The following is a 24177-nucleotide window of genomic DNA, read 5'->3' as shown; positions in this document are numbered from 1 at the left end:
TATTATATTGTGTATTGATAATATATCAGTACATCAGGTTAAAGAACCATAAACAGTAAGTCAGTGTACCCACCATCTTTGAAAACTGACATCGTGCCTGTAGTTTCCTGTTCTCAGTGAAACTGCGGTATTTAGTTGCACTCGTGGTTTTGTTAATGGGGAGCAACATTTATATGATGATTCTGCACAGTCACTGTGCTGTCTAAAAGGTTTCGGTAAGTTGTGACGCACACTTTTGTGTAACTCAGTTACATGTGCAAGCGTCAGGGGCCAGAGGTCTCAGTAAGTGTTTGTCTACTCAAGCATGTGCTGCTTCAAACTCCGCGAGGGATCAATAATTGCCAAACAACCTCTTCTAGTCGTGGTGTACCATTGGTGCATTGTGAAGGGCAAAGATGACCAAAGAGCCAATGGGACAGTCAGCCAAAGAGCGATTGCCCTCAAATGTTTCTCCCTCCCTTGAATTCTTTCTCTCCACAGGGGATCGTTAGAGCTACTGTCAGGTTCCAGTCTTACCTTTGTCTATAGGTTTCTGATCAGGGGTGTCATAGCAAATATCTAATACAGCATGTCTACTTTGAAGGAGATATGCAGCGGTTTGCCCCTCAACCCGCTGCCCCCTAACCGGGGAAGATATCCAAATGTGCCACATGCACCTATTCGGACTCCCAACCTCACCGCAGAAGAGGAACGGGTGAGTAAATGGATTGCAAAACTATATTCTCGCACAGTTTGTAGGAGTTTTACCACCAAGAAATAAGTCCGTGAGTAGCACAGGTATATCCTGCCATAGTTTTTGTCATAGTTTTAGTTAATGTTAAGCACTAATGATGATAATTCAGATTTAAAAGACGTGACCAACATTAAAAGCGGTGACACTACAATTTGTGCACAGGAAACTTTTGGATATTATCCAAACAGAGCTGCACTATCATGTCACATAATTGGGCTTCTCTAAATATGTCTGATGGGAAAGTGCATTTGTGTCCTCTGTCCTATTGCGTCACCTCTCCTGGATCATGCCCTTTCCTAAAAATTTATTATTCTCAAAAGTCCTCCACTAAGTGAGTGAATAATTTAAAGAAAAACACAGAGATGCTTAATAAGTTACACGAGAAGACCGGGGAGCAGAAAGAGATCTAATCATGTCTTCTGAACATTTACGTTTCTTGACTAACGTCCTCTAAATGCATCTTTCCTCTAGCTGGCGCTGAGAAATGCACTGCGTTATTTCCCCCCCTCCCACCATGCAACGCTCGCACCTGAATTTGCTCAAGAGCTGCGGCAGTATGGGCACATATACATGTACCGCTTCTGTCCCACATTACGGATGAGGTAAGGCTCACCAAGGACAGCCAATATTCCTATTCTATTTAGATATTTCACACTGAAGAATCTTTCTGTGAGTGTTACAACTAATAGAAGGCAAACAGTTGCACTTTGTAATACTTTTAAAATGTATTAATCTACTAATATATGGGCTGAGCTATACAGGCACTTACCAGTGTGGGCGTGCATTCACATTTTTTACATAATTTTTATATAAAGATTTAAAACAGGTGCTCAGAATTACGGTCATTGGAATCTTTAGGCAGAACAGGTAGAACAGAGAAAACAAAGAAGAAGAAAAGATTTAAAAAATCTAAAAAAGACTATAACAGTATGAAACTGAGAGACCACTATAATATAAATATATCTTATATTTAAACTGCATTTCAACTTCAAAGTGGGATTTTGTTGATTTTTTCCCCCCATTTTACAAGTAACATGAATTTCCTTCTGCTTCCTAAGAGCTTACCCCATAGATCAGTACCCATGTCACACACGTCAAGCAGCCGCTATGATGCTAATGATTATGAACAACCTGGATCCAGCAGTTGCTCAGGTAAGCACAGGTTAACAAGGCTAAGCCTACTGAATAAAATGTCAGGTTTTCTGTATAATTTATGTGTTTGATGTGAATAACAAAGAATTCGTTCTTCATCCTTCAGTTTCCTCAAGAGCTTGTCACCTATGGAGGGAACGGACAGGTGTTCAGTAACTGGGCCCAGGTATGGCCTGAGTTAACATGATCGTTTGCACGTCTCTGATCACAGTGTATCCCTTTTAAGTTTTGCATTTGTGTGGGTGCAGTTCCGCCTCGTGATGCATTACCTGAGCGAGATGACAGAGGAACAAACTCTGGTTATGTACAGCGGTCACCCCATGGGCCTTTTCCCCAGTCTGCCTTCCTCACCTCGCGCCATCATCACCAACGGCATGGTAACGGCGAATCAGGCATTTAGCTCAGTAATGTCATATGAAGAGATAAGTGACGCATTCACATGTTTTTCTTTTGCTTGCATCAGGTTATTCCAAATTACTCCTCCAGAGATCAGTATGAGAAGATGTTTGCGCTGGGTGTATCAATGTAAGTCCTCAAGGTCCATTATAGCTACTTGCTTTTTTTGTCTGGAGATGCCAAGTGTGGTCTCTTTGGTCTTTGCTGTGCATTTTCAGGTACGGTCAAATGACGGCAGGCAGCTACTGTTACATTGGGCCTCAAGGGATTGTTCATGGAACTATGGTTTGTAATAATTACAAACAGATGCACACAACACAGTCTGAAAGTCCCTCACACAAAAATGTATTAATGCACGCTGTAGTGCCTGTTTTAGATTTGTATTAGTGGTCCTTTTTTGCAGCTGACGGTACTGAATGCCGGCCGGAGGTACCTGGGCTCTGATGATCTGAGGGGGCGTGTGTTTGTGACCTCTGGCTTGGGGGGAATGAGTGGCGCTCAGGCTAAAGCTGCCGTCATTGCCGGCTGCGTCAGTGTGATTGCAGAGGTCAGCTGGTTTCAAGTCATTTCCCATGAACTCTGATGACTAAGCAATAACAGAGGAAGTACTGTGTAAAGTCAATGTGACTGTGTATATTTGATTTGCGTTTAGGTGGATGAGGCTCCTCTGAGAAAGAGACATGAGCAGGGTTGGCTAATGGAGGTCACTAGCAGCTTGGATCAGTGCATTAAACGCATAAGGTAACTGAGAACATTGGATTAAAAGTCTTTATCAAAGGTTCAGTCAGACTGCTCTCGTTTGAAATGATTTACTACATCAGAGATTGAAAAGGTGGCCCTTAAAGGTGGTTTTCGATGTAAGGAGACTGGTTGTGGATGAAGCAGTGCATATCCAGCTGACTGCCTGTACTAGCTTGCAGGATTCACTCGAGCATGTTCTCTTTGTTGAGACTTTGTTCAACGAAGGGACATTTAACCAAATATCAGTGCGGGTGTTTGCGCCTGTATGTATACTTTTAACCTTGTGTGGATTAGAGGTGGTAAAATGTTTCATACATTACAACAAACCCCATAAACATACAAGTAGCATGGTGATCCAATGTTAGAAGGATTCCACAGGTAAATCTCTCAGCTGTGAAAGTCACTAATTACTACTTTGTTTCTTACAGAGAGGCTAAGAGCGCCAAGACTCCCCTCAGTCTGGGATACCATGGCAATGTTGTAGACTTGTGGTGAGTCAGACAGGATACGTTTACACTATAAAACTCAGGTCTACAGCTGCAGCTGCAGTGAAGGAGACAGTTTTTGTTGTTGTTGTTCCCTTGAGGTCTTAGTCATAGTCTGCTCTTTCTAAACAGGGAGAGAATCCTGCTGGAGTTTGAGAGGACAGGCGAGCTCCTGGTAGATCTGGGTTCAGACCAGACCTCGCTTCACAACCCATATAATGGTGGTTACTATCCAGTCCAGCTCAGTTTCCATCAGGCCAACCAGTTCATGTCTACTGATCCTGACCGTTTCCGCAACGTGGTCCAAGAAAGGTTAAATTAATCACAGAGCTTAACAAAGCTTATTGTTGTGCTGTTGTTTTTATATGTCTCTCTATTAAGCTGAAGAAATGTGTTTTAAACGCTATCACAGCCTCCGAAGACAAATAAAGGCTATCAACAAGCTAGCTGATGCAGGCATGCACTTCTGGGACTACGGTAATGCTTTCCTCCTGGAGGCCCAAAGAGCTGGTAGGTAATTTAACAAACACAGAGAACTCCATTATCATGCAGTTAATTATAGACTAATAACGAGGAATACTGTCTTTTGATTTACAGGTGCAGAGGTTCAAAAAGTTGGTGGAGGAGCAACAGAGTTCCGTTACCCTTCTTATGTGCAGCACATCATGGGGTGAGCATCATGAACTAAACTTCACTAAGTTTAAACATGTTGTAAAGCCTGCCATACTGTGACTAAACCCTTTAATGAGATGTGTGAATAAGCTTGTGTGCAATATTTTTGATCTCATTTCATATGCCTTTACCCAGGGATATTTTCTCATTGGGCTTTGGGCCATTTCGCTGGGTGTGCACATCTGGCGACCCCAGAGATCTCGCTGTAACTGACAACATTGCCGCTACTGTCCTGGAGGAAATGAGCGCCAATGTACCTGATCGTGTGAAACAACAGTACAATGACAACATTCACTGGATTAGAGAGGCTGGAAAACATAAAATGGTAAGCTCCCTACTAAAACAATCCACCCACTGGATATTTCAGTGTAAATTACACAGGTAATAAATAAATAATAATACAACAAGAATGCCCATATGCTTCATGTATTGTTTTTTTTTTTTGTTTAGGTTGTAGGATCACAAGCCAGAATCCTGTACTCTGACCAGAAAGGAAGAGTCTCCATTGCTTTGGCGATCAACCAGGCTGTTGCTGATGGAAACGTTTCAGTAAGAGGATAAACTGTCTGCTGAGGTGATCATGAGGCTTGATGTTCAGTTTTGAGTGTAGTCTCAGTAGTGTCTTTGTTGTTACTCTTGTTCAGGCGCCAGTGGTTATTAGCAGAGACCATCATGACGTTAGTGGCACAGACAGCCCCTTCAGAGAGACTTCTAATGTGTATGATGGTTCTGTCTTCTGCGCAGGTACGTGGTACACTCACTACAGCTGAATACAACTGAAATTTGAAGCTTAATACATTGAACTCATTTTACATCACAGGCCACATACAGCCCACTTTGAGCTTAAGTCATCTTAAGTGGGCCAGATCAAATAATTAAGTCTCAGTGTGTGTTACTTCCTTCTTTATTTTGTTGGAGTCCCCTGTCTCCTGTGTGCATGTTCAGTTTTGCTTCTCCTGTCTCGTTAGTCAGATTTAGTTCACCTGTGTTCCCTGGTGTGTTCCATCCTCCTGATTACCTCATGTGTGTATTTAAGCCCCTCTTTTTCTTTAGTTTGTTGTTGTGATCTCCCCTCGTGTTGTGTATTCTCCTATCAGTCCAGCAGTGTTAGTTATTTTAGGTAGTTTGTTCCAGCTCTGCCCTGCCTGTTTTATTGGCCTGCCACTTGCCGGCTGATAAAGCTGAGTTTTTTAGTTCAAGTCTGTCTGCCGAGTCCTGCATTTGAGTCCGCACTCAACCTGCCACACACAAGTGTCCCATGACACAAGTCAGTTCCTTAAAGGCATTCTGAATGCAAGAATGGGAGACTTAAAATATTTTAAAGCTCACTTCCAGGCAGCACATTGTGGTAACAGATGCAGCTTTATAACAGAGCGTATGACCCATTACTGGTTTAGAGAGTTTCAGTGCCTCTGCAGGAAACCAGTATCAAAGAAAAATGCTCTGTGCTTTGCTTCATGGGCGGTACTGAAACCGAATTGTGTCTTTAAAAAAAACAAAACTAAATCTCCTTGACTACTGCTGATATGAAAACTGTTGTGGCTGAAAGTTGTGGCTTGGCCCACAAACGTATAACTTTGGTGACATAAAGCCTTTTTTCATATTCTCATCATTCTTGTATTTCCACATTCATATAATCCATAAATACTTGAGCAGTAATAAAAAAGTCCGCTCACAGCTCACAGCGTGTACCTGTTGCAGACATGGCAGTTCAGAACTTTGTTGGTGATGCATTCAGAGGTGCCACATGGGTAGCCCTGCACAATGGAGGTGGTGTTGGCTGGTAAGTCTGACTACAACAGTTTGCCAAAGCCATATTTATGTATTAATACAAATTTAAATCAGGGTGATTATAACTGCCTCCCATTTACAGGGGTGAAGTCATTAATGGAGGATTTGGTTTGGTGCTGGACGGCTCAGACGAGGCAGCAAAGCGTGCCCGTCTGATGCTCAACTGGGATGTCTCCAATGGGGTGAGATAGCTGAATGCGAAGCAGCTTACAGCCTCACTTCACAGTCTGCAGATGATAATTGTCCTGCTGCTATCTGTGTGTTTCTGTGTGTTGCAGGTGGCTCGTCGCTGTTGGTCTGGAAATTCAAACGCTTACGAGACCATCCAGCGCACCATGGAGGAGAACAGGCAGTTGCATGTCACCATGCCCTTTCCTGTGCAGGACGAGCATGTGCTGGATCGTGCCCTGCAGGGCTAAGCAGCAAGGCAAAACCAGCAAGCTGTGTAAAAAACCAGCCACAAAACTTACATAACAGACTTATCATACCACATTCATACCACAAAGACATCTGAATACGCAGAAAGCCTGCAAATATTTGTCAGTACTGCACTAGGTAATAAATCTATATACAGTGGCAATTTCTAAAACAAAACTCTATCAGGTTGCTACGGTGTTTCATATATTTTAAATGCATGTATTCTTTATTTTCGAACTTGTATACATTATAAAACCTGTGTTATTTGTGTGTACTGAACCTGCTATTACTATCAAGTAATTAAAATGCCAAGTCCTATATTTCATGTGCCATACAGGATGTAAAGTAAGAAGAGCTGCAGTTCTCTGCAGTAAGTTAAACGACTGATGTTCGAGCCAAGGCCAAGTTGGTCACAGTTGATAGCACATAAAAAAAGACAATATGGATTCTGCCCTGAACATTTCTTCACTTTGCACTGCTCATAGCTTTGTGTGTGTGTATATATATATATATATATATATATATATATATATATATATATATATATATATATATATATATATACGGAACTCGGATCTTGAGGATCCGAGTTCCGTTTTGTTGCACTCTCGAAGGCGAATGGTCGCGTACTTACTACAGGTCTTTGCTCTGTCTGCTGAGATCCTGCCGTGCGTCTTAACGCGGGATTGTTCCTTTAAGAAAACTGTGAATGGTCCATGAATTTGAGCCTCGTCGCGCTGACGTAAGTGAATTGGAGAGGTTGGTGTGCCTTGCAGGAAGAGACAGATAACAGTGATGAGGACCAGGCAAAGGTACCAGATTTTTTGCCGAGATTTTTCCCCCCACTTGTTGTGTTTTTATAACCTCTACATTTACCCAGCCAATTGCTGAAGTCGTTTGAAGTCCGTGACAGTATAACGGTGCTTATTCCCCTCCCTTTTCTGCACATCGAGGATTCTTTTTTTTAATTTTAGATTGCCTCATTTTTTTCTTCAGCCATAAAAAGAATGGATCGTGACGTGTTGTAAGTAAGTACGAAAGTCGTCTGGATATATGTGGATGAGCTAAGATGACACTGGGTATTTTATGCGGCAGAGCCTGGTGACATTTTCTTTTCTGCGCCACCGTCGGCTTTTAGAGAAAAAATGGATCATTACCAGGAGGAGCAGTCGGTAAATCCTATTACCGCGCAGCACGGGACAGCGACCAACAGCGACTCCAACTTGGGCAGCGGCCTGACTGACCTCCAGCCACCTGCTTACTTCAAACTGGAGTTCAGGAGAAACGCGGTGACCGATGACTACAAAATAACATCTCAGGTCCTTGGCCTGGGAATCAATGGCAAAGTACTGGAGTGTTACTGCAAGAAAACAGGAGAGAAATGTGCGCTCAAGGTTTGTGACTGTGCCTGCCGCTTTATTTTGTTGTTGTCGCTGGAAAGAAAGAGAACAGCCATCAATTATTCATTTCCCCACAGTTGCTGTGGTCTGCACCGTGTAATGGTGACTGGAAATCTGTGCAAATATCCTAATGTCGTTTTATCTTCAGGATTTGATGTAAACTTTAATGTGCGGCAGCTTCAAATTTCTTAGAATGATATGATACACATGAACCAGGGATGGATGGAGGAGTAACCTGAAGCAGATTTGCCTTTTGAACTACCCAGACAGTAGTTGTGTCTCACACGCTGTTGTATGCTGTCTGTGATGCTGCTGCACAGCTTTTACTGTTGTGATGTTGTTATGTGGACAATGAGCTTCTCTGTTAAAACTTTATACCAGTGTCTCTGACATATAAAAAGGAAAAAAAAAAAATCCCGCATTTTTCACTCATCCATGCAGCAATGTTGAGCCCACAAAAAGCTTATGTGTTTGGAGAAATGCAGCTCTAAAACTACTTTTAGCTGCTCTCTTATTCACAAGGCTGTCGCCAGATTGGGTTGCTCCTCATGTTTGATTTGGCAGATTTTCACGCAGGATGTAATTCCTAATGCAACTCCCAAGGAACTGGTGTTAATTAAATAAACAGCTGGCTATGGGATTGCAGGAAATCCTTATAGAATTAGGCAGGAAGGGCAATCACTCCAGCTCCTCCACGTCTTTTCTTTGGAGGTGATGAAATAAGTGGTATTGTGTGAGTGGCAATGTATGTTGATGTGTTACCTTCCTCCTTCGGCACTCAGCTTGCATTGTCACAGCTGTTGGGATATGTGTGCTGAGTGCAGCTTTAAAATCCTGACTTTTATTGCTCCGTCTGGAATAACTGCTCAGCAAACAGCGGTAATTTAATGCCTTTAATTTTGCCTGCCTTGAACACTGATTTGCATTTTAAAGCATTTCATTATAACGTTTAGAACATTTTGTCACGTTCAACAGATTCTCTACGACACTCCCAAAGCTCGACGGGAGGTTGAGCTGCACTGGCGAGCTTCCGGAGGTCCCCACATTGTACGGATACTCAGCCTCTATGAGAACATTCACCATGGGAAGAAATGTCTCCTCATTGTTATGGAATGGTGAGAATGAACACACTGTTTTTTGGCACCTTAAAGTAAAAGCAGTTGCTTAAAAATGGCTTTTACAGATATTGGAGAACAGTTTGTGAATCTGATTTAATCAACAGACTTTTCAAAGTAAATAAATGGTAAATGGCCTGTATTTGTATAGCGCTTTACTAGTCCCTAAGGACCCCAAAGCACTTCACACATGTGATTCACACACTGGTGATGGCAAGCTACATTGTAGCCACAGCCACCTTGGGGCGCACTGACAGAGGCGAGGCTGCCGGACACTGGCGCCACCGGGCCCTCTGACCACCACCAGTAGGCAACGGGTGAAGTGTCTTGCCCAAGGACACAACGACCGAGCCAACCCTGGCTCGAACCGGCAACCTTCCAATTACAAGGCGAACTCCCAACTCTTGAGCCACAATCTCCCCTAATCATTTTCTCATTTCACTGATTAATCAATGGTGTTTTAAACACTCCACAATTTTGACAACTCATTATAAGTTCACTGAAGAGTGGTTTGAGTGTGATTATTCGTACAAACAGCCAAAATTAAAAAATGTGAGTTTATGTGAGCATGTGTATTATTCCTTTGTGTTGTTATTTTGCTTCCTGTTAAATTTTAACTTGTTAAAACAGTTAAACTAAAACTCAAAGTGGACGCAACAAAAGAAGTAATAAAATAAAATGAATATAAATAGCTAATAATAATAATAATTGAATCCATACAAGTCTAAGAAATGGTGGTCAAACAAAAACCCTCAAGACTGAACCCGCCTGAGCAGTTAATAGTCAGCACAATGACTTGCTTTGTTATAAAACCGTGATTGCCAAGAGTACCCTCACTGCCCCAGTTCTGATCTCTTTGTTAATCTTGTCTCAGCATGGAGGGAGGGGAACTGTTCAGTCGCATTCAGGCCAGAGGGGACCAGGCTTTCACAGAGAGAGGTGGGTTCGAGTTCACATTTAACAGTTTCATTTAATGGTTTCTGCATTGCAATCTGTGCTACCATGTCTCTCATATCCTCCAATCAGAGGTGTCGGAGATCATGCATGACATTGGCATGGCCATAGAATACCTCCACCACATGGACATTGCTCACAGAGATGTAAAGGTACTGTAACGCTGTTCTTTCAGAAGCTGCTGAAGACCGCAAGTCTGGTTAAAATATGCCACATTGCATTAAAAAGTTAACCCTCCACACAGCAAAAGGATGCATACCCAGAGTTTTAAATACAATGTCAAGTGTACATATGTAATAAGATGAGGGTGACAGACCAATCTAACTTTAGTGTAAAGTTGATGCACTGAAAAAGGCCACTGCGTTCGTATTAGTGAGATGCAGCAGTACGCTGTGCCCTGGAAATCATTTACACAGTTAATAAAAGAAATAAAAGAAAAGATTTTATAAAACACAGTCAGATTAAAGAGTTTTTTCTTGTTTGTTATTCTCACCACAGCCTGAAAACTTGCTCTACACAACTAAAGAGAGCAACGCTACTCTAAAGCTGACTGACTTTGGCTTTGCTAAGGAGATGACGCTACACAACTCCCTGCAAACTCCATGTTACACTCCGTATTATGTTGGTGAGTGTCCAGAGAAATGTGATTGCAGGAGTTTCAGGTGCACTGCGTATTTGTCAGTATTAGAGTCAAAATTTGTTTTATTTTATTTATTTATTACTGTCTCCATGTGTGTCTGCATATGATTGACGTTTTTGTGTGACTCTGCCCACATTATCGTGTTGTATCTGTTTGCCCATTCAGCGCCAGAAGTGCTTGGGCCAGAGAAATACGACAAATCATGTGACATGTGGTCTTTGGGTGTAATCATGTACATCCTGTGAGTATCTTGTGCCTCTCTAATTAGCAATACTAATGACTAAAAATCAATTCTGCATAGTGCAAAATTAAGAAAGTGTGAAGTTCTCTTCTCTTCCCTTCCCTTCTCTTCTTTAGACTCTGTGGGTTTCCTCCATTCTACTCAAACACAAGCCAGGCCATCTCTCCAGGCATGAAACAGAGGATCAGGTTGGGCCAATATGAGTTTCCGAACCCAGAGTGGGCAGACGTTTCTGAGGAAGGTCAGACTAACAGAATAACTAAACAATACTCGCACTGCTGTGAAATAAAATGCAAGTAGAGAGAGGCTCTAAATGAATATGCTATTGGTCCACAAAGTGTAAATTACTGTGCCACGGCGCTTCAGCGTTCAGCCTCACTTTAATCCTCGCACGCTCTAACAACATAATCATGTGCTTAACAGAGAGAGTGGAAATGACCTGCATAAACTTTCCGCTGTAATAGGAACCTCATGGTTTGCAACACTAGATCTCTGTATGTTTAAACTTCCCATGGTGTTGACTGTGTGTATCTTTTTGTTCTCTTGAGTGAAGAGGATTTTTTTTTTGTTCTTTTACATTAGTTCTCGTTTCCAGTTTCCAATCACTGAAGAATTGAAAACATAACACTTCTCAGAGCTTTAGAGCTTTTGCAACATAACAACTGAGATAAACCCATAAACATATCTTTATTCCACATGCACGTTGCCCTGTTGGATTGCTTGACTGTGTTTCTTATTGTTACCTGCAGCCAAACAGCTCATCATTCAGTTACTGAAGACAGACCCCAGCGAGAGGATGACCATTGGACAATTCATGAACCATCCTTGGATTAGTGTGAGTTAACACCTGTGCCCGTTCACCTCTGTGTTTTCTCCCAGTGCACACGCTGATGTGAATGTTTTTATTTAACAGCAATCCATGGTGGTCCCTCAAACACCTTTGTACACCTCTCAGGTTTTGACAGAGGACAAGGAACTATGGGAAGATGTAAAGGTGAGAATTGTATTTACTTCAGAATCTGGCCACAAGATGGCAGTAGAGCATTATCTCAGATTTAAAGCACAAACTGTGTCTTCCAACAGGAGGAAATGACCAGTGCCCTGGCCACGATGCGCGTAGACTACGACCAGGTGAAGATCAAAGACTTGGATACATCCAACAACCCTCTGCTGAAGAGACGCAAGAGGCCCGTTCCTCCGGGAGCTGACGGCGTGGAGGAAGCTGACAGAAGGGATGGAGATGGATCAGGAGTGTGTAACAGTCAGAGAGAAGTATTGTTTTCTGAAGAACATGGTGACATGATCACGGAAGAAAAGTAGCATTAAAACCAGAGTAGCAACATTTTCCATCCACATATCAATTGTTGTACTTTACTCGTTTTTTGTGTTCCTGCACTCACTTTAAAGAATGCCATTTATTTTTAACTCTCACTACTTAAAGTGAAATAAAATGTTGTTTTTTATCTTTTACATTGGTGTCCTGTCACATTTTACATGGCAGCTCATTTTATACAGAACACTAAGAGACTTGGAAACTTTACATTTATTCTGATTGTGAGTAAAACAAGAAAAAGCATTAACCTTAGAGACTTTGTATAAGCATTAGGAACTGATTTTCCTCTCTGTAACCAATGAAAGACGATATATGGAAGCCATAAAAGATAGTCACTTAGGCAAGATAACATACAACTAATTCCTCTTTACAAGTCACAACTGTTTACGTGGTTATGTCACTGCGCTGTCAAGGGACAAATAAACCTTGAGAAGTGAAGGTGTTAACATGGTTCATGCTCGTTATTAATCTTGCCAAACATTTCCGCTTGCTTGAAATGTCTTTCTTTAACAAGCCGTTAGTGTTTCCCGTTGTACTTGACTTCAAGATAAACGTTGTTCACTTTTTCACTCTAAAGTGTGCAAAACCAAAACACAAGCTCTCTAATTTGGACTTGGATGTTTCATGTACACAAAAAACCATTAGAGAACATAATTATACTAACTACTGAATCTTAAACAATGTCAGATTTGAATGCCTTCTACTGGGATTTCTATGTGAAACCCTGATCTCATGCAGTGCAGTCAATATTTTTCCACTGGAAGGGTCGTGGATTTAAAGCAACATGGAAATGTAAATATTCAGGGAAATTAAAATAATTTCCTTGGGTACAGAACTTAAGCAAATGTATGAATATAGGTGTTTAGTTTTGTGTTTGTCTTTAAAAGTTGTGGCCCAACCAGAACAGGGAACTGCCTTCCTTAAAAACGACTTTATTTACACTTCATCCCACATATGGCTAATAAGTACTCCTTTGTTTCACTGATGATTGTACAAATGACCTTTGAGTATGCACCCTCAATCATTTGGTTACTCGAAACTGAGTGGATACATGGCGTCCATAAATTTGCATGATGACATGCTGTAATGGAAACGTTACCATTCAAACTATGGTTAGGATCAGGAAGTGGTGTGTTCAGGACAGGTCCAAAGAAGACGCATCTGGAACAGGAGGAAAGGCGAGATTAAGAGGGTTGAGGTAAGGCGAGGAAAACAGGAGTCTCTGTGATGGCTCTGTCTCTGATTACTGAAAGTCAGGTTATAAGTGACCTCCTGACGATCCGTGAGAAAGGCGTCCTCATCGGTCTGCTGGAGCCGCAGTGTAAGGTACACTTTATTAATTTGTATGAAAACAGCTGAAAAATATGATGGAAAAATAAATAACAAGGCTGAGAAAATTGAATGTGTTTTAAGAGGGTAAAACACATCCCCACCATCTGTTAAATTCTACATGATGATAATATTACTGTAGTAGCTCGATGTGCTATGATGTATGTCTCTGAATCATTTCATGCTCACACTTGTTTTCATGTTATCATCTGCTGCTATCAGAAGGAGCCTGGTGTATGAATGGGCCATGTGTTAGAGCTGTTTTAGTTTTACATTTAGCCTAATCTTGTCATCCGCAGTCTCAGATGCTTGTTTTGTCTGGAACCGTTGTGTTCCCAGAGCATCAACCACAATATTTAAATATTATTTAAATACCACTCCGCAGTAAATAAATGAGGCATTTTTAATTTTTTTTCAGTGTTAGGGCTTTAGACAGTTATTTAATTAAATTTTAAATTCTGTGGTGTATTTGTTACCTTCCCTCTGTTTTCTTTTGCTTAGAGAGTAGAGGCTGTGTTCGTTCTGGCCAAAACATTTCTGTTGTGAAACACAGAGGCACTGTGCCGGCTCTCTCTGGTGTAGATCAAATTAGGCTATGCACAAACAGGCTCTCCCAGTTCATTACGTTACACTGACATTATCACTACCAAGAAGAAACAATTTGGGAAAAAAAGACACAGAGCAGACCCAGAACAGAGACACTGATAGGAAAGACATCGTCTTCATGGTGCAGCCATAGATGGCCATGTGACTGGCAACATAAAAATACTAAATGGAGAAAAAAAAAATCACAAAAGTGAAGAAAATACATTCTTTTATATCCTCCAACAAAATTCTAGGGTTAACTTCCAGAGTTCACAAATACATCCTTTATAGTGGCATGTAAATGGTTAATGACCCCTTTTTAGGGCACTATAAAGTTCTTGTATGGTATCCTGTGTTTATATGCACACAAACTGCATTGCGCCTGGTGTTGTGAACTGGCACTCAGTAGATAAAACTGAAATATGTTAAACTGAAAATTTGTAGTGTGAAGAACACACATCCAGATCCAGGAGGGCCAGTATAGCCTGACTAACACATTCTAGACAGATGTAACTGTGTCATCAGCACAACAGAGAACATTAGATATCTTGATTAATTTCTTATACAGGGAGTGCACTATTATTAGGCAAATGAGTATTTTGTCCACATCATCCTCTTCATGCATGTTGTCTTACTCCAAGCTGTATAGGCTCGAAAGCCTACTACCAATTAAGCATATTAGGTGATGTGCATCTCTGTAATGAGAAGGGGTGTGGTCTAATGACATCAACACCCTATATCAGGTGTGCATAATTATTAGGCAATGTCCTTTCCTTTGGCAAAATGGGTCAAAAGAAGGACTTGACAGGCTCAGAAAAGTCAAAAATAGTGAGATATCTTGCAGAGGGATGCAGCAGTCTCAAAATTGCAAAGCTTCTGAAGCGTGATCATCGAACAATCAAGCGTTTCATTCAAAATAGTCAACAGGGTCGCAAGAAGCGTGTGGAAAAACCAAGGCGCAAAATAACTGCCCATGAACTGAGAAAAGTCAAGCGTGCAGCTGCCAAGATGGCACTTGCCACCAGTTTGGCCATATTTCAGAGCTGCAACATCACTGGAGTGCCCAAAAGCACAAGGTGTGCAATACTCAGAGACATGGCCAAGGTAAGAAAGGCTGAAAGACGACCACCACTGAACAAGACACACAAGCTGAAACGTCAAGACTGGGCCAAGAAATATCTCAAGACTGATTTTTCTAAGGTTTTATGGACTGATGCAATGAGAGTGAGTCTTGATGGGCCAGATGGATGGGCCCGTGGCTGGATTGGTAAAGGGCAGAGAGCTCCAGTCCAACTCAGACGCCAGCAAGGTAAATGGTAATGGCCTGTATTTATATAGCGCTTTTACTAGTCTCTAAGGACCCCAAAGCGCTTTACATATCCAGTCATCCACCCATTCACACACTGGTGATGGCAAGCTACATTGTAGCCACAGCCACCCTGGGGCGCACTGACAGAGGCGAGGCTGCCGGACACTGGCGCCACCGGGCCCTCTGACCACCACCAGTAGGCAACGGGTGAAGTGTCTTGCCCAAGGACACAACGAGCGAGACTGTCCGAGCCGGGGCTCGAACCAGCAACCTTCCGATTACAAGGCGAACTCCCAACTCTTGAGCCATGATCCACGTGGAGGTGGAGTACTGGTTTGGGCTGGTATCATCAAAGATGAGCTTGTGGGGCCTTTTCGGGTTGAGGATGGAGTCAAGCTCAACTCCCAGTCCTACTGCCAGTTTCTGGAAGACACCTTCTTCAAGCAGTGGTACAGGAAGAAGTCTGCATCCTTCAAGAAAAACATGATTTTCATGCAGGACAATGCTCCATCACACGCATCCAAGTACTCCACAGCGTGGCTGGCAAGAAAGGGTATAAAAGAAGAAAAACTAATGACATGGCCTCCTTGTTCACCTGATCTGAACCCCATTGAGAACCTGTGGTCCATCATCAAATGTGAGATTTACAAGGAGGGACAACAGTACACCTCTCTGAACAGTGTCTGGGGGGCTGTGGTTGCTGCTGCACGCAATGTTGATGGTGAACAGATCAAAACACTGACAGAATCCATGGATGGCAGGCTTTTGAGTGTCCTTGCAAAGAAAGGTGGCTATATTGGTCGCTGATTTGTTTTTGTTTTGTTTTTGAATGTCAGAAATGTATATTTGTGAATGTGGAGATGTTATATTGGTGTCACTGGTAAAAATAAATAATTGAAATGGGTATATATTTGTTTTTTGTTAAGTTGCCTAATAATTATGCACAGTAATAGTCACCTGCACACACAGATATCCCCCTAAAATAGCTAAAACTAAAAACAAACTAAAAACTACTTCCAAAAACATTCAGCTTTGAGATTAATGAGTTTTTTGGGTTCATTGAGAACATGGTTGTTGTTCAATAATAAAATTATCCCTCAAAAATACAACTTGCCTAATAATTCTGCACTCCCTGTAGTCTGCAGTCTTGTTATTCCATGTTTTATGTGGTATGGATGAGGCTGACTTGCCTGTGGTGAGAAAAAGCTGCTTTGAAAGTGCATTTTGAAGTACAAACTACTGACAGTAATTTATGATGCAGCATGTCACTGCCATTGTGGATTGCCTGAGACACGTACAGATGGTTCTTTTATGGTGCTTCCTTCCTTTATTACTTGTGTTTGCTTTCACAATAAAATTGTCTTTCCAAACAACGTTAAGTTCACTCACCTGCTAACACAACCTCACCAACTGCCCGTCCATACTCACTCCACACACCTGGCCCAAGTGTACTACTGCACAAGTACAAGAGACATAATTATACAATGCCTAGCCCGTGCTCCACCCCTCCCCTGTCGCTGAGCCAAACCCACATGCCTCCACCACAATGAAAGACAATTATAACAATTTATAATGCTAAAACATTCAAATCACAACAAAAATCGACAGAAACTCTAATATACATGAACTGACACATTAAATGCCACTGAAAAAGTGCAAGGTTCCAGGTTTGGTTTCATTAAAAGAAAAGGAAAGACATGTTGATTAGTACAGCTTAAGAAGACTAAAGAGTGCAGGCAGGGTAGAGTGGGTGGAGACGAACGGGGTGAGAGATTTGTGACAGCAGGATAGCTAGCAGTGCAAAGAAAGGTTTACAATATGGGACTTAGACCTGCTATTATGTGCGGTGTGGAGAAAGTGGAACAAACAAAAAAACAGGAAGTGGAGAAGAAGGTGGCAGAGCTGAGGATGCTTAAACTTTCATTGGGAGTGACCAGAATGGAGAAAAGGTTAGAGAAACAAGGCAGAGATGGTTTGGACACATGCACAGGAGAGACGGTAGACAGTGGAGCTGCCAGGCAGGAAGAAAAGAGAAAGACTGTAGAGAAGCTTCATGGATGTAGTGAAGAAGGACATGCAGAGCGTTGTTGTGACAGATGAGGAGAATGATAGATCAGCTGTGGTGATGATCTGAAAGAAGACAAAGTCTCTACTCAAGTGCATTAGCTCTCAAATAAAAACAAATGTTTTATTAGTGGCGGTAATCATTGTCATGGATTTGCCTAAGGCAGTGGTAAATCTATAGGGCTGAGGTTTGGATTTTGCATTCTGCAGACAGTAAGCAGCTTCCACCACTTTTCACATGCACTACACATAGGTCAAGTGTGTATGGTTATCTGCCTGATGTATACATTGCCTGGGCCTTTGCAGGGTTAGAGGAAGAGAGGTGTAACGCAGGTCAAATTACACTATATTACAGTATTCAGTTCAGTTTAGGTGTATTTATATTGCCCCAAATCACAACAACAGTTGCCCCGGGGTGCTTTAAATTGTAAATTAAAGACCCTACAGTATTACGGAAAACCCCACAAATCAAGCAACCCCATATGAGCACGCATTTTGCAACATGGAGAAGAAAAAAATGTACTTTTGACAGAATGAAACCTCGAGCAGAACCAGGCTCAGAGAGGGAAAGCCATCTGTCATGACCAGCTGGGGGTTGAGAGGTAAGAGAAGAGAAAAGAAAAGAGATTGTAGGGAGGCAGGACAAAACACAGACTAAGGGAGAGAGAAGACAAAAAGGCAATGGCATGCTGCAGTGGTAATATAAACACGTGGGCAGTGAAAAGAGGTCAGTGGAGTGAAGAAGTGCTCAGTGCATCTCTGAGAGCTTCCTTTTCCCCTCCTGCATGGCAGCTCTATCTTTAGCATCCTTTGTCTAATATAGCCACTATCCCTCCTCTGCATGTCTCGTCATTTCAGTGCACAAAAACTATTTAAAAAACAATAGCTACTCTATTTGAATCACCACGCAAAATTGAATGTAGTTGAACAACCAGAAAGGTATTACAAAATGTAGTTAAACTACAGGATTGCTTAAAAGTAGTCCACTATTACTTAATTGAGGCAACAGAAAGAAGTTAAATGGAAAAGAGGTCATCAGTCTCTGAGGAGCAGCATCTTTGCTGTAAAATGAAACTAGAATGACTCAAAGGGTTACTGTCAGTCAGGAAACGTGAGCTGGTTTCGAAAGTAAATGATTTCTTTTTTTAAAATCGGATGTTACTCGTTAAAGAAGTGATTGTGTAGGAGGACGGGCACACAGTGTCTTAAGGACAGGGTTAATGCAAAATATCAGAAAAACAAACCAAAGCTAACTACACAAGATCATTACTGAAGAGACATTTACACAAAGACACCAGGAAGTTGCATTAAATTGGCATTTTCTAAAATTTAACACCAACATAAACATGCCTGTGCCTTGTACGATAACTTAATAAATTGCACATCATGTATTGATGCACTTTGGACCACTACTGTCTATTTCAGCTGATGAAATCTACAGTAGCACAGATACTACAGGCCATAAGTACACCAGGGGAGAGGCCAAGCTGGAGTCGCTTAGAATGCGGTGTGGTGTGTCTCATTGAGGATTCGTCCATGCATTCCTATTTCCTGCGCTTATACTGCGTCAAGGTAAAAAGAACATCATTACTGCTCACATTCACTCCAACCACTCAAACTAGCACATACGCTGAAACGTGCACGCTGCTTCCAACATGGCACAGCACGGGGCAGCTTGAAGTGTTTCCTCTACTTTGAGGTTTCCATCAGCAACAATAGGAAGACTCATCCAGATGGGTGCGCCTGTGCTTTTCCTTGTGCAACTCTAACAACTCCTCTCATTCTGAAACACAGCGTGCCAAGTTACTGTGGGAGCAGGAAATGTACATTCCATTCAAGTACACTGCAGCGCGTGCTTTCTTCCATACTTTCCCCGCAGATGTAAGTGATCCTTTTTTGGCATCGGTGCGTGCCTTATGATTATCAGAGTGCCACTTTTAGGTTGGATTTGGGTAGATTTGCTGTGTTTTCGCAGGACTACCAGGTAGGCGTCAACTTTGCAAATGAGACTGAGGCAGAGGAGTTTCATCATACCGTGGAGGCTGCTTGTGGTTAGAATAACAACAAACATCTACACGTATAAATGCTCTCAAAGGCTCAGCCCTGTCTCGTATTTTAACACAACCTTTTTATTTACAGAAAAGATGACCAGCATGATTGAAATGACAGCAGTGGGCAGTTCAACGAGGGAACTACCTGCTGATGATTTGGGGTGAGAAAGATAGCACCACTTTGTGTCTTTAGAGTGAAGGAAAGAGCGTTAAAGAGGTGGTTCACAGTTTCGTGCTTTTTTGTTCTCTTTAGAATTGAGCCATTGCACAGTTTGAATGGGGAGAAAGATCTCCCTATGGACACATCTTCCACGGCAGCTCCCCCAGCTTCAAGTTCTGTATGTCAAACTCTACAGTGAATTGTTAATGGGGTAACTGTTAAGCTGTTATTAGTCATTAATAATAGCATGATAAATGACTCCCTGTAATGTGTCTGCTTGGTGAAGTTTAAGGATCTTGACCCGGCTATGAGGAGGCTGTTGATGCAGGCCAAACTCACTGAAGAAGACTTGAAAGGCAAAGACGTTGCCGAAGCTGTTGACTGCATCATCAACAAGTTTGGAGGGCTGAAGGCTGTGCAGAGAGAGCTGAGAAACAGAGGTACTATATCCCGTAAAGTTTATTAGAATGTGCAAATATTTATTTACGTTTCAGTTTCAGGAAAAATACTATTGTGTATGTTTTTAAGATAGTGTTCTGTCATATGCACATAGGCCCAATCTCTCAGACACTGCCAAGATCTGCAGGGGCTTCCATCTATCTGAAGAAGGGCCCGTTGCCACCGGTCCCTTCCATCAAAGACAGCAACACTTTTCAACAAACACCAAAGGACATGGACACGGTAGACAAGAGTCAGACAAACACTCCGATTCCTTTCTCTCCAGCTCCCCCTCTGCCAGCTCCTGCAGAGAGGATCAGAAAGAGTGCAAGTTTCAAAAATGTAAGAGGAAAAGATTTAATTGAGCATCCATACTTGTACACAGTGGGTGGGCTGAACAAACTTTTGTGTTTTGTGCTGTTAGGCTGGCTCCCGAAAATCAACAGAGACAGGCGACTTAATCCTGGCTGCACTGAGAGAAGCGTTCAAAGAAAAACGGATGCTTCAGCAAAGCAACAGCGAAGATGGAGAACCTACTGTTACTATTCCTAATACTAACCAATGACGGACTCTTTTAAGAGATCTTGGAAGTCAGCTTGTACTGTAAATGTAGTTAAAGATGCGGCTTTTTGGCTTTGATTGTCAAACAAAGCAGTGGTCAGATTAAATTGCCATAAGGCAATGTGATAAAATGAAAAGCCACATTGTGCATTTAAAAAAATCTAAAATGCCATCATATCAGTACAGTATGCTAAGTCTTAGTTTAGAGTCATAGATGTCACTAAATTAGATAACGAAGGGCCAGATTTTCACTTCCCAACGTAAATCCCAGCTTCCTTAAATGTAGCCTACAGCAATATAAAGATAAGTGAAGAAACAGATGAATTTTTAACCACTCTTTTGCTTTAGTTTCTTTTCTGGAAATCTAGCTGAAAGTGTATGTTTTACTTGTCTTCTGTATAACATTTGTCATGACTGTAATGTTTATGTTTTTAAAAATTCAGATTTCTGTGGGGTGCAATGTTTTATGTATTTTTTAAGTGCTTTAATATACACCCATGGTGGAACCTAAAGAATAAACAAAGTGGAGCATGCATTATAGACAAGATATGGAAGCTCTGTTGTCCTGTACTATAACAGCACTGCCTGCTCTCAGTTTGCTTACAATTCAGTAAAATCTGACTTTACTTATCCAGACATAAACAGTGTAAAGGCCAAGGTCAAAGTCGACAAACAGGTGAGTGTGGTAAGTAATTCAGTCAATCGCAAAGGTAAAACCCCCTCTGTTCTTTTCAGTGATCTTAACTTTTTGTTTTAGATGCTTTTCATGTGCTATTTGTGGACCAGTGTTTTAAAAAAGGAGATTTGGGAATAACCTCATGCAAACAGATATTTAAACCAATGTGAAGCGGTGTTTCTAATGACCCCCCGCCTCCCCCATGATACTATATTTCTAAATCTCAAAAGAAGAAAATGAAATGGGGTTAAGGCATTCTTAGAAGTCTTTTTTCGTGGAGAGGTGGGGATGAAAGTGGATGAGCGCTAACGCAGAGAGGTGGGTGTGCGCACGCTCCCGCAGACTGAGTCGCTTCATTCATTTGAGTGGCCGAGCTGCTCTAAGCGTACTGCGCTCACCAAGCTTGGAAAAAGAGGCTTTTAAAACGGGGATCATGAGAGGCTCCTACACTCTACGAAACGCGCAGGAGAGGCCAGGTAGGACGCTGAGTCCTGTCTTTTATTTTTCGTTATTTGCTCCTTTGTACGTGACGTTACCGCGAGTCTTCGCTGGCACGGAGTACAGAGTGTGCTGTACGCGAGCAGCTGGGCTAACGGGCGGATGAAGTAAACAAGTGTGTGTCACGTAGGCTTGCTCCGGAGCTGTCAGCGCTTTCAGCCGTGCAAATGAGAGAGGCAGACTGCGGGGCAAGCCTAGGAAATGTGTAAAAGACGACTGCTTTCAGATGTGTTGCAGTAAATAATGGATTTTTGTTACTTTTTAAGCGCTTTGGCAGCAGCTTCCTGCAGAGTCGCTGCAGCTGTTGCTTAGCTAGCTGCACGCAGCTGACAGCCATGGGAAGGAGAGCAGAGACTTGTAAACACTGTTATCACAGGGTCATAGTAGTTATGTGTCAAACATCACGCCCCAGACTCATCCCTATTACTGCCTGGGCTGTGATTCGGGAATATCTGATACATTTCTGGAGCTGGCCGTTGATCTGGCACTGCTCAAACTTGAAAAAGTTGATGGTTAGGAGATAATTATGAGCATACTGGTAAAAGGAGAACTTCTGGCTCTTCTTGCATTCACTATGACCTCCGGGTAGCTTTGTCCTCTCCCACGTGGCTTCATAAGTTTGTAATCCATTAACCAGTTATAAGAAAACGTCACTCTTGCTGTTACACCAGGGTCTCAGAGACGTGTGGATCTTTATTAGCAGTAACTCGATGATTTCCAAAAGCACCTCCTGTGAAGTCATTTTATTAACACGTGCTGTGCAGCAGGGGATGGTGCACAAGGACTAAAAGAGATTTCAAAGTCTAAACAGACGCTCAGGTTTTGTCACTCACTGCTTACTACTCTGTTTACTTCTGCTTGCTGTTCTTGTTCCTCCATTACTCGTTTGCACTTGTGCATAACAGCGGCACTTGGCCTAGTTCTAATGCTATGTCCCATATAATACAACGTTTATATTTACTATAGGAACAGGCTCTTATGTAATTCTATTAGTCACGTATCCCGATGAGTCTGTTTAACGTTGCATAAGACACCATGCAGGCAGGTACACAGATTTCCTGCCGTTCTTTTTCGCAGCTGTGGTCACGGAGGTTTAAATGTGTGCAGGCTGAGCTGCTGTGGCAGGTGTACGAGGGATGAGCAGAGCTCAGGCTGCACTGGTGAGGAGACGTGCTTCACTGGCTGTCCTTATTATGCATAGACACAGAGTACACAGAGAGAGGTGGGGCTGGGCAGAAAAACAGGAAAATCATACTGGAGTCAGTCTATCTGTGTGCAGCTGATCTGTTTATACTGAGGGGGCTGTTTAGTGTGGCGATGGCAGCTGATGTGCATATTAAGCTGCCCTTGCTGTTTAACAATAATCACTGCTACTCAGAGTGGAGGGTTGGAAAGGCACTGAGTTGTCTTAGTCATGAGCACCAATATGTGGTTATAACTGCAGATTGGCTAGGAATATGTTCCAGCATGTGCAGCAGAGTCTTAACAGATTATATCATTATGTTTAGCCACAATAGCTGTAACTCCCGCAGGATATTTATCTCTGGGGCTCAGAGGCTGCCTCAGACGCTGCAATAAGACCGCCTTCTTTCACCATCCTTCTCTCTGTAATAAAATACCATAAAAAAATCTTTATATTTGGACATTTTCATATCCTCCAGATTGTGGCTCTAAATCCCTCTAGTCCCTTCTTAAAGGCTTGGTCTCACTGTCCCTGCACTTCCCTCTCCCTCCTGCCCTCCCTCTCTCCGTCTGCTCTATATCTAGGTGAAAGTTCACCCGCTCACACAGACTTGCAGCGAAGGCTTGATGCAGGCTGAGGCTGTGTCATGTTTATGCACTGAGTGTGCAGCTCCACAGTGCTCTAATCTAGCTGCTGTTTTTGCATGTGGGAGAATTCAACCTCAAGGTCGTTGGAGGTGTTTTTGATGTGCCTTACTTGGTCTTTGTTAATCACCCCCGGATGAAACGTCTCCTCTGTTCTGCACACTATTTAATTAAGTATGAACCGACAAAATGATTCTGGGTCACACCATTCATACAGATTAGTTACAAAGATATTACTCTTTTAATCTGTGTTAATTGACAAAAGCAGCACATTGGCAGCATATTTGAAAAGCAGAAACAATAAAAAGGCTCTATTTTTAGCTTCTCTGCTGTGAAGATTTGCTGATTTTTGCTGGCTTAAAGGTGATTGAAAAGGAATTTCAATCACCTTGAACACAGGAAATTGTGAGCAACATTTCGTGTGATTTTTCAGTCCTTTATCGGAGTCAAAATGGAATCAAATGCTTAATAAAGCAGACAAGACCACAGACTTTTAATAGCTTGACAGCTTCAGGCATTATCACTCAGCAGTGTAGACAAATCCTTTCAGATGAGTCCGAAAATCAAACTCTGTCTTTTTAGGATTATCTTGTTGCCAATTTCCTACAG

General features: G+C 42.1%; 4 protein-coding genes across 13 annotated transcripts in view; all 4 read left to right on the top strand.

The window, feature by feature from the left end:
- The first annotated feature begins 432 nt into the window (after nt 1–432).
- On the top strand, nt 433–6707 carry uroc1 (urocanate hydratase 1). Its single transcript, XM_004544855.4, has 19 exons — nt 433–694; nt 1205–1335; nt 1792–1885; nt 1992–2051; nt 2134–2262; nt 2349–2410; nt 2500–2566; nt 2685–2828; nt 2934–3022; nt 3451–3513; nt 3640–3819; nt 3920–4017; nt 4105–4177; nt 4315–4504; nt 4630–4728; nt 4824–4923; nt 5881–5962; nt 6053–6152; nt 6249–6707. The coding sequence occupies exons 1-19, from the start codon at nt 569–571 to the stop codon at nt 6387–6389; spliced, it is 2028 nt and encodes a 675-aa protein (XP_004544912.1). The 5' UTR covers nt 433–568; the 3' UTR covers nt 6390–6707.
- Nucleotides 6708–7035: 328 nt separating this feature from the next.
- Nucleotides 7036–12516, top strand: LOC101466307 (MAP kinase-activated protein kinase 2). Of its 2 annotated transcripts, none has more exons than XM_004544856.6 (11): nt 7036–7411; nt 7526–7781; nt 8763–8902; nt 9777–9841; nt 9929–10008; nt 10355–10481; nt 10662–10737; nt 10854–10978; nt 11487–11572; nt 11651–11731; nt 11821–12516. In XM_004544856.6, the coding sequence occupies exons 1-11, from the start codon at nt 7395–7397 to the stop codon at nt 12055–12057; spliced, it is 1290 nt and encodes a 429-aa protein (XP_004544913.1). In that variant the 5' UTR covers nt 7036–7394; the 3' UTR covers nt 12058–12516. The 2 variants fall into 2 exon arrangements, with proteins under 2 accessions (XP_004544913.1, XP_004544914.1); XM_004544857.6 differs by having other exon boundaries at nt 7037–7415.
- A 584-nt stretch (nt 12517–13100) lies between these two features.
- si:dkey-197j19.6 (actin nucleation-promoting factor WAS) lies at nt 13101–21023 on the top strand. 2 transcript variants are annotated; one of them, XM_004544859.3, is made up of 9 exons: nt 13101–13396; nt 18783–18929; nt 19152–19238; nt 19333–19408; nt 19497–19569; nt 19662–19746; nt 19855–20008; nt 20122–20348; nt 20431–21023. In XM_004544859.3, the coding sequence occupies exons 1-9, from the start codon at nt 13298–13300 to the stop codon at nt 20569–20571; spliced, it is 1089 nt and encodes a 362-aa protein (XP_004544916.2). In that variant the 5' UTR covers nt 13101–13297; the 3' UTR covers nt 20572–21023. The 2 variants fall into 2 exon arrangements, with proteins under 2 accessions (XP_004544916.2, XP_004544917.2); XM_004544860.3 differs by lacking the exon at nt 13101–13396 and adding an exon at nt 16703–17242.
- Nucleotides 21024–21556: 533 nt separating this feature from the next.
- LOC143418617 (6-phosphofructo-2-kinase/fructose-2,6-bisphosphatase 4-like) overlaps nt 21557–24177 on the top strand; it is a 55407-nt gene continuing 52786 nt past the window's right edge. For 6 of the 8 annotated variants that reach the window (XM_076883997.1, XM_076883999.1, XM_076883998.1 and 3 more), the window contains exon 1: nt 21562–21719. In XM_076883997.1, coding sequence (XP_076740112.1) covers nt 21677–21719 — 43 coding nt within the window. In that variant the 5' untranslated portion in view covers nt 21562–21676. Of the gene's footprint in view, nt 21720–24177 lie in introns of all 8 variants that reach the window. The other 2 variants (XM_076883995.1, XM_076883996.1) reach the window with 2 other exon arrangements.

This window comes from Maylandia zebra, linkage group LG5, assembly GCF_041146795.1.
Source record: "Maylandia zebra isolate NMK-2024a linkage group LG5, Mzebra_GT3a, whole genome shotgun sequence".
Classification (NCBI taxonomy): domain Eukaryota; kingdom Metazoa; phylum Chordata; class Actinopteri; order Cichliformes; family Cichlidae; genus Maylandia; species Maylandia zebra.
This window is presented reverse-complemented; position numbering and strand designations above follow the sequence as displayed.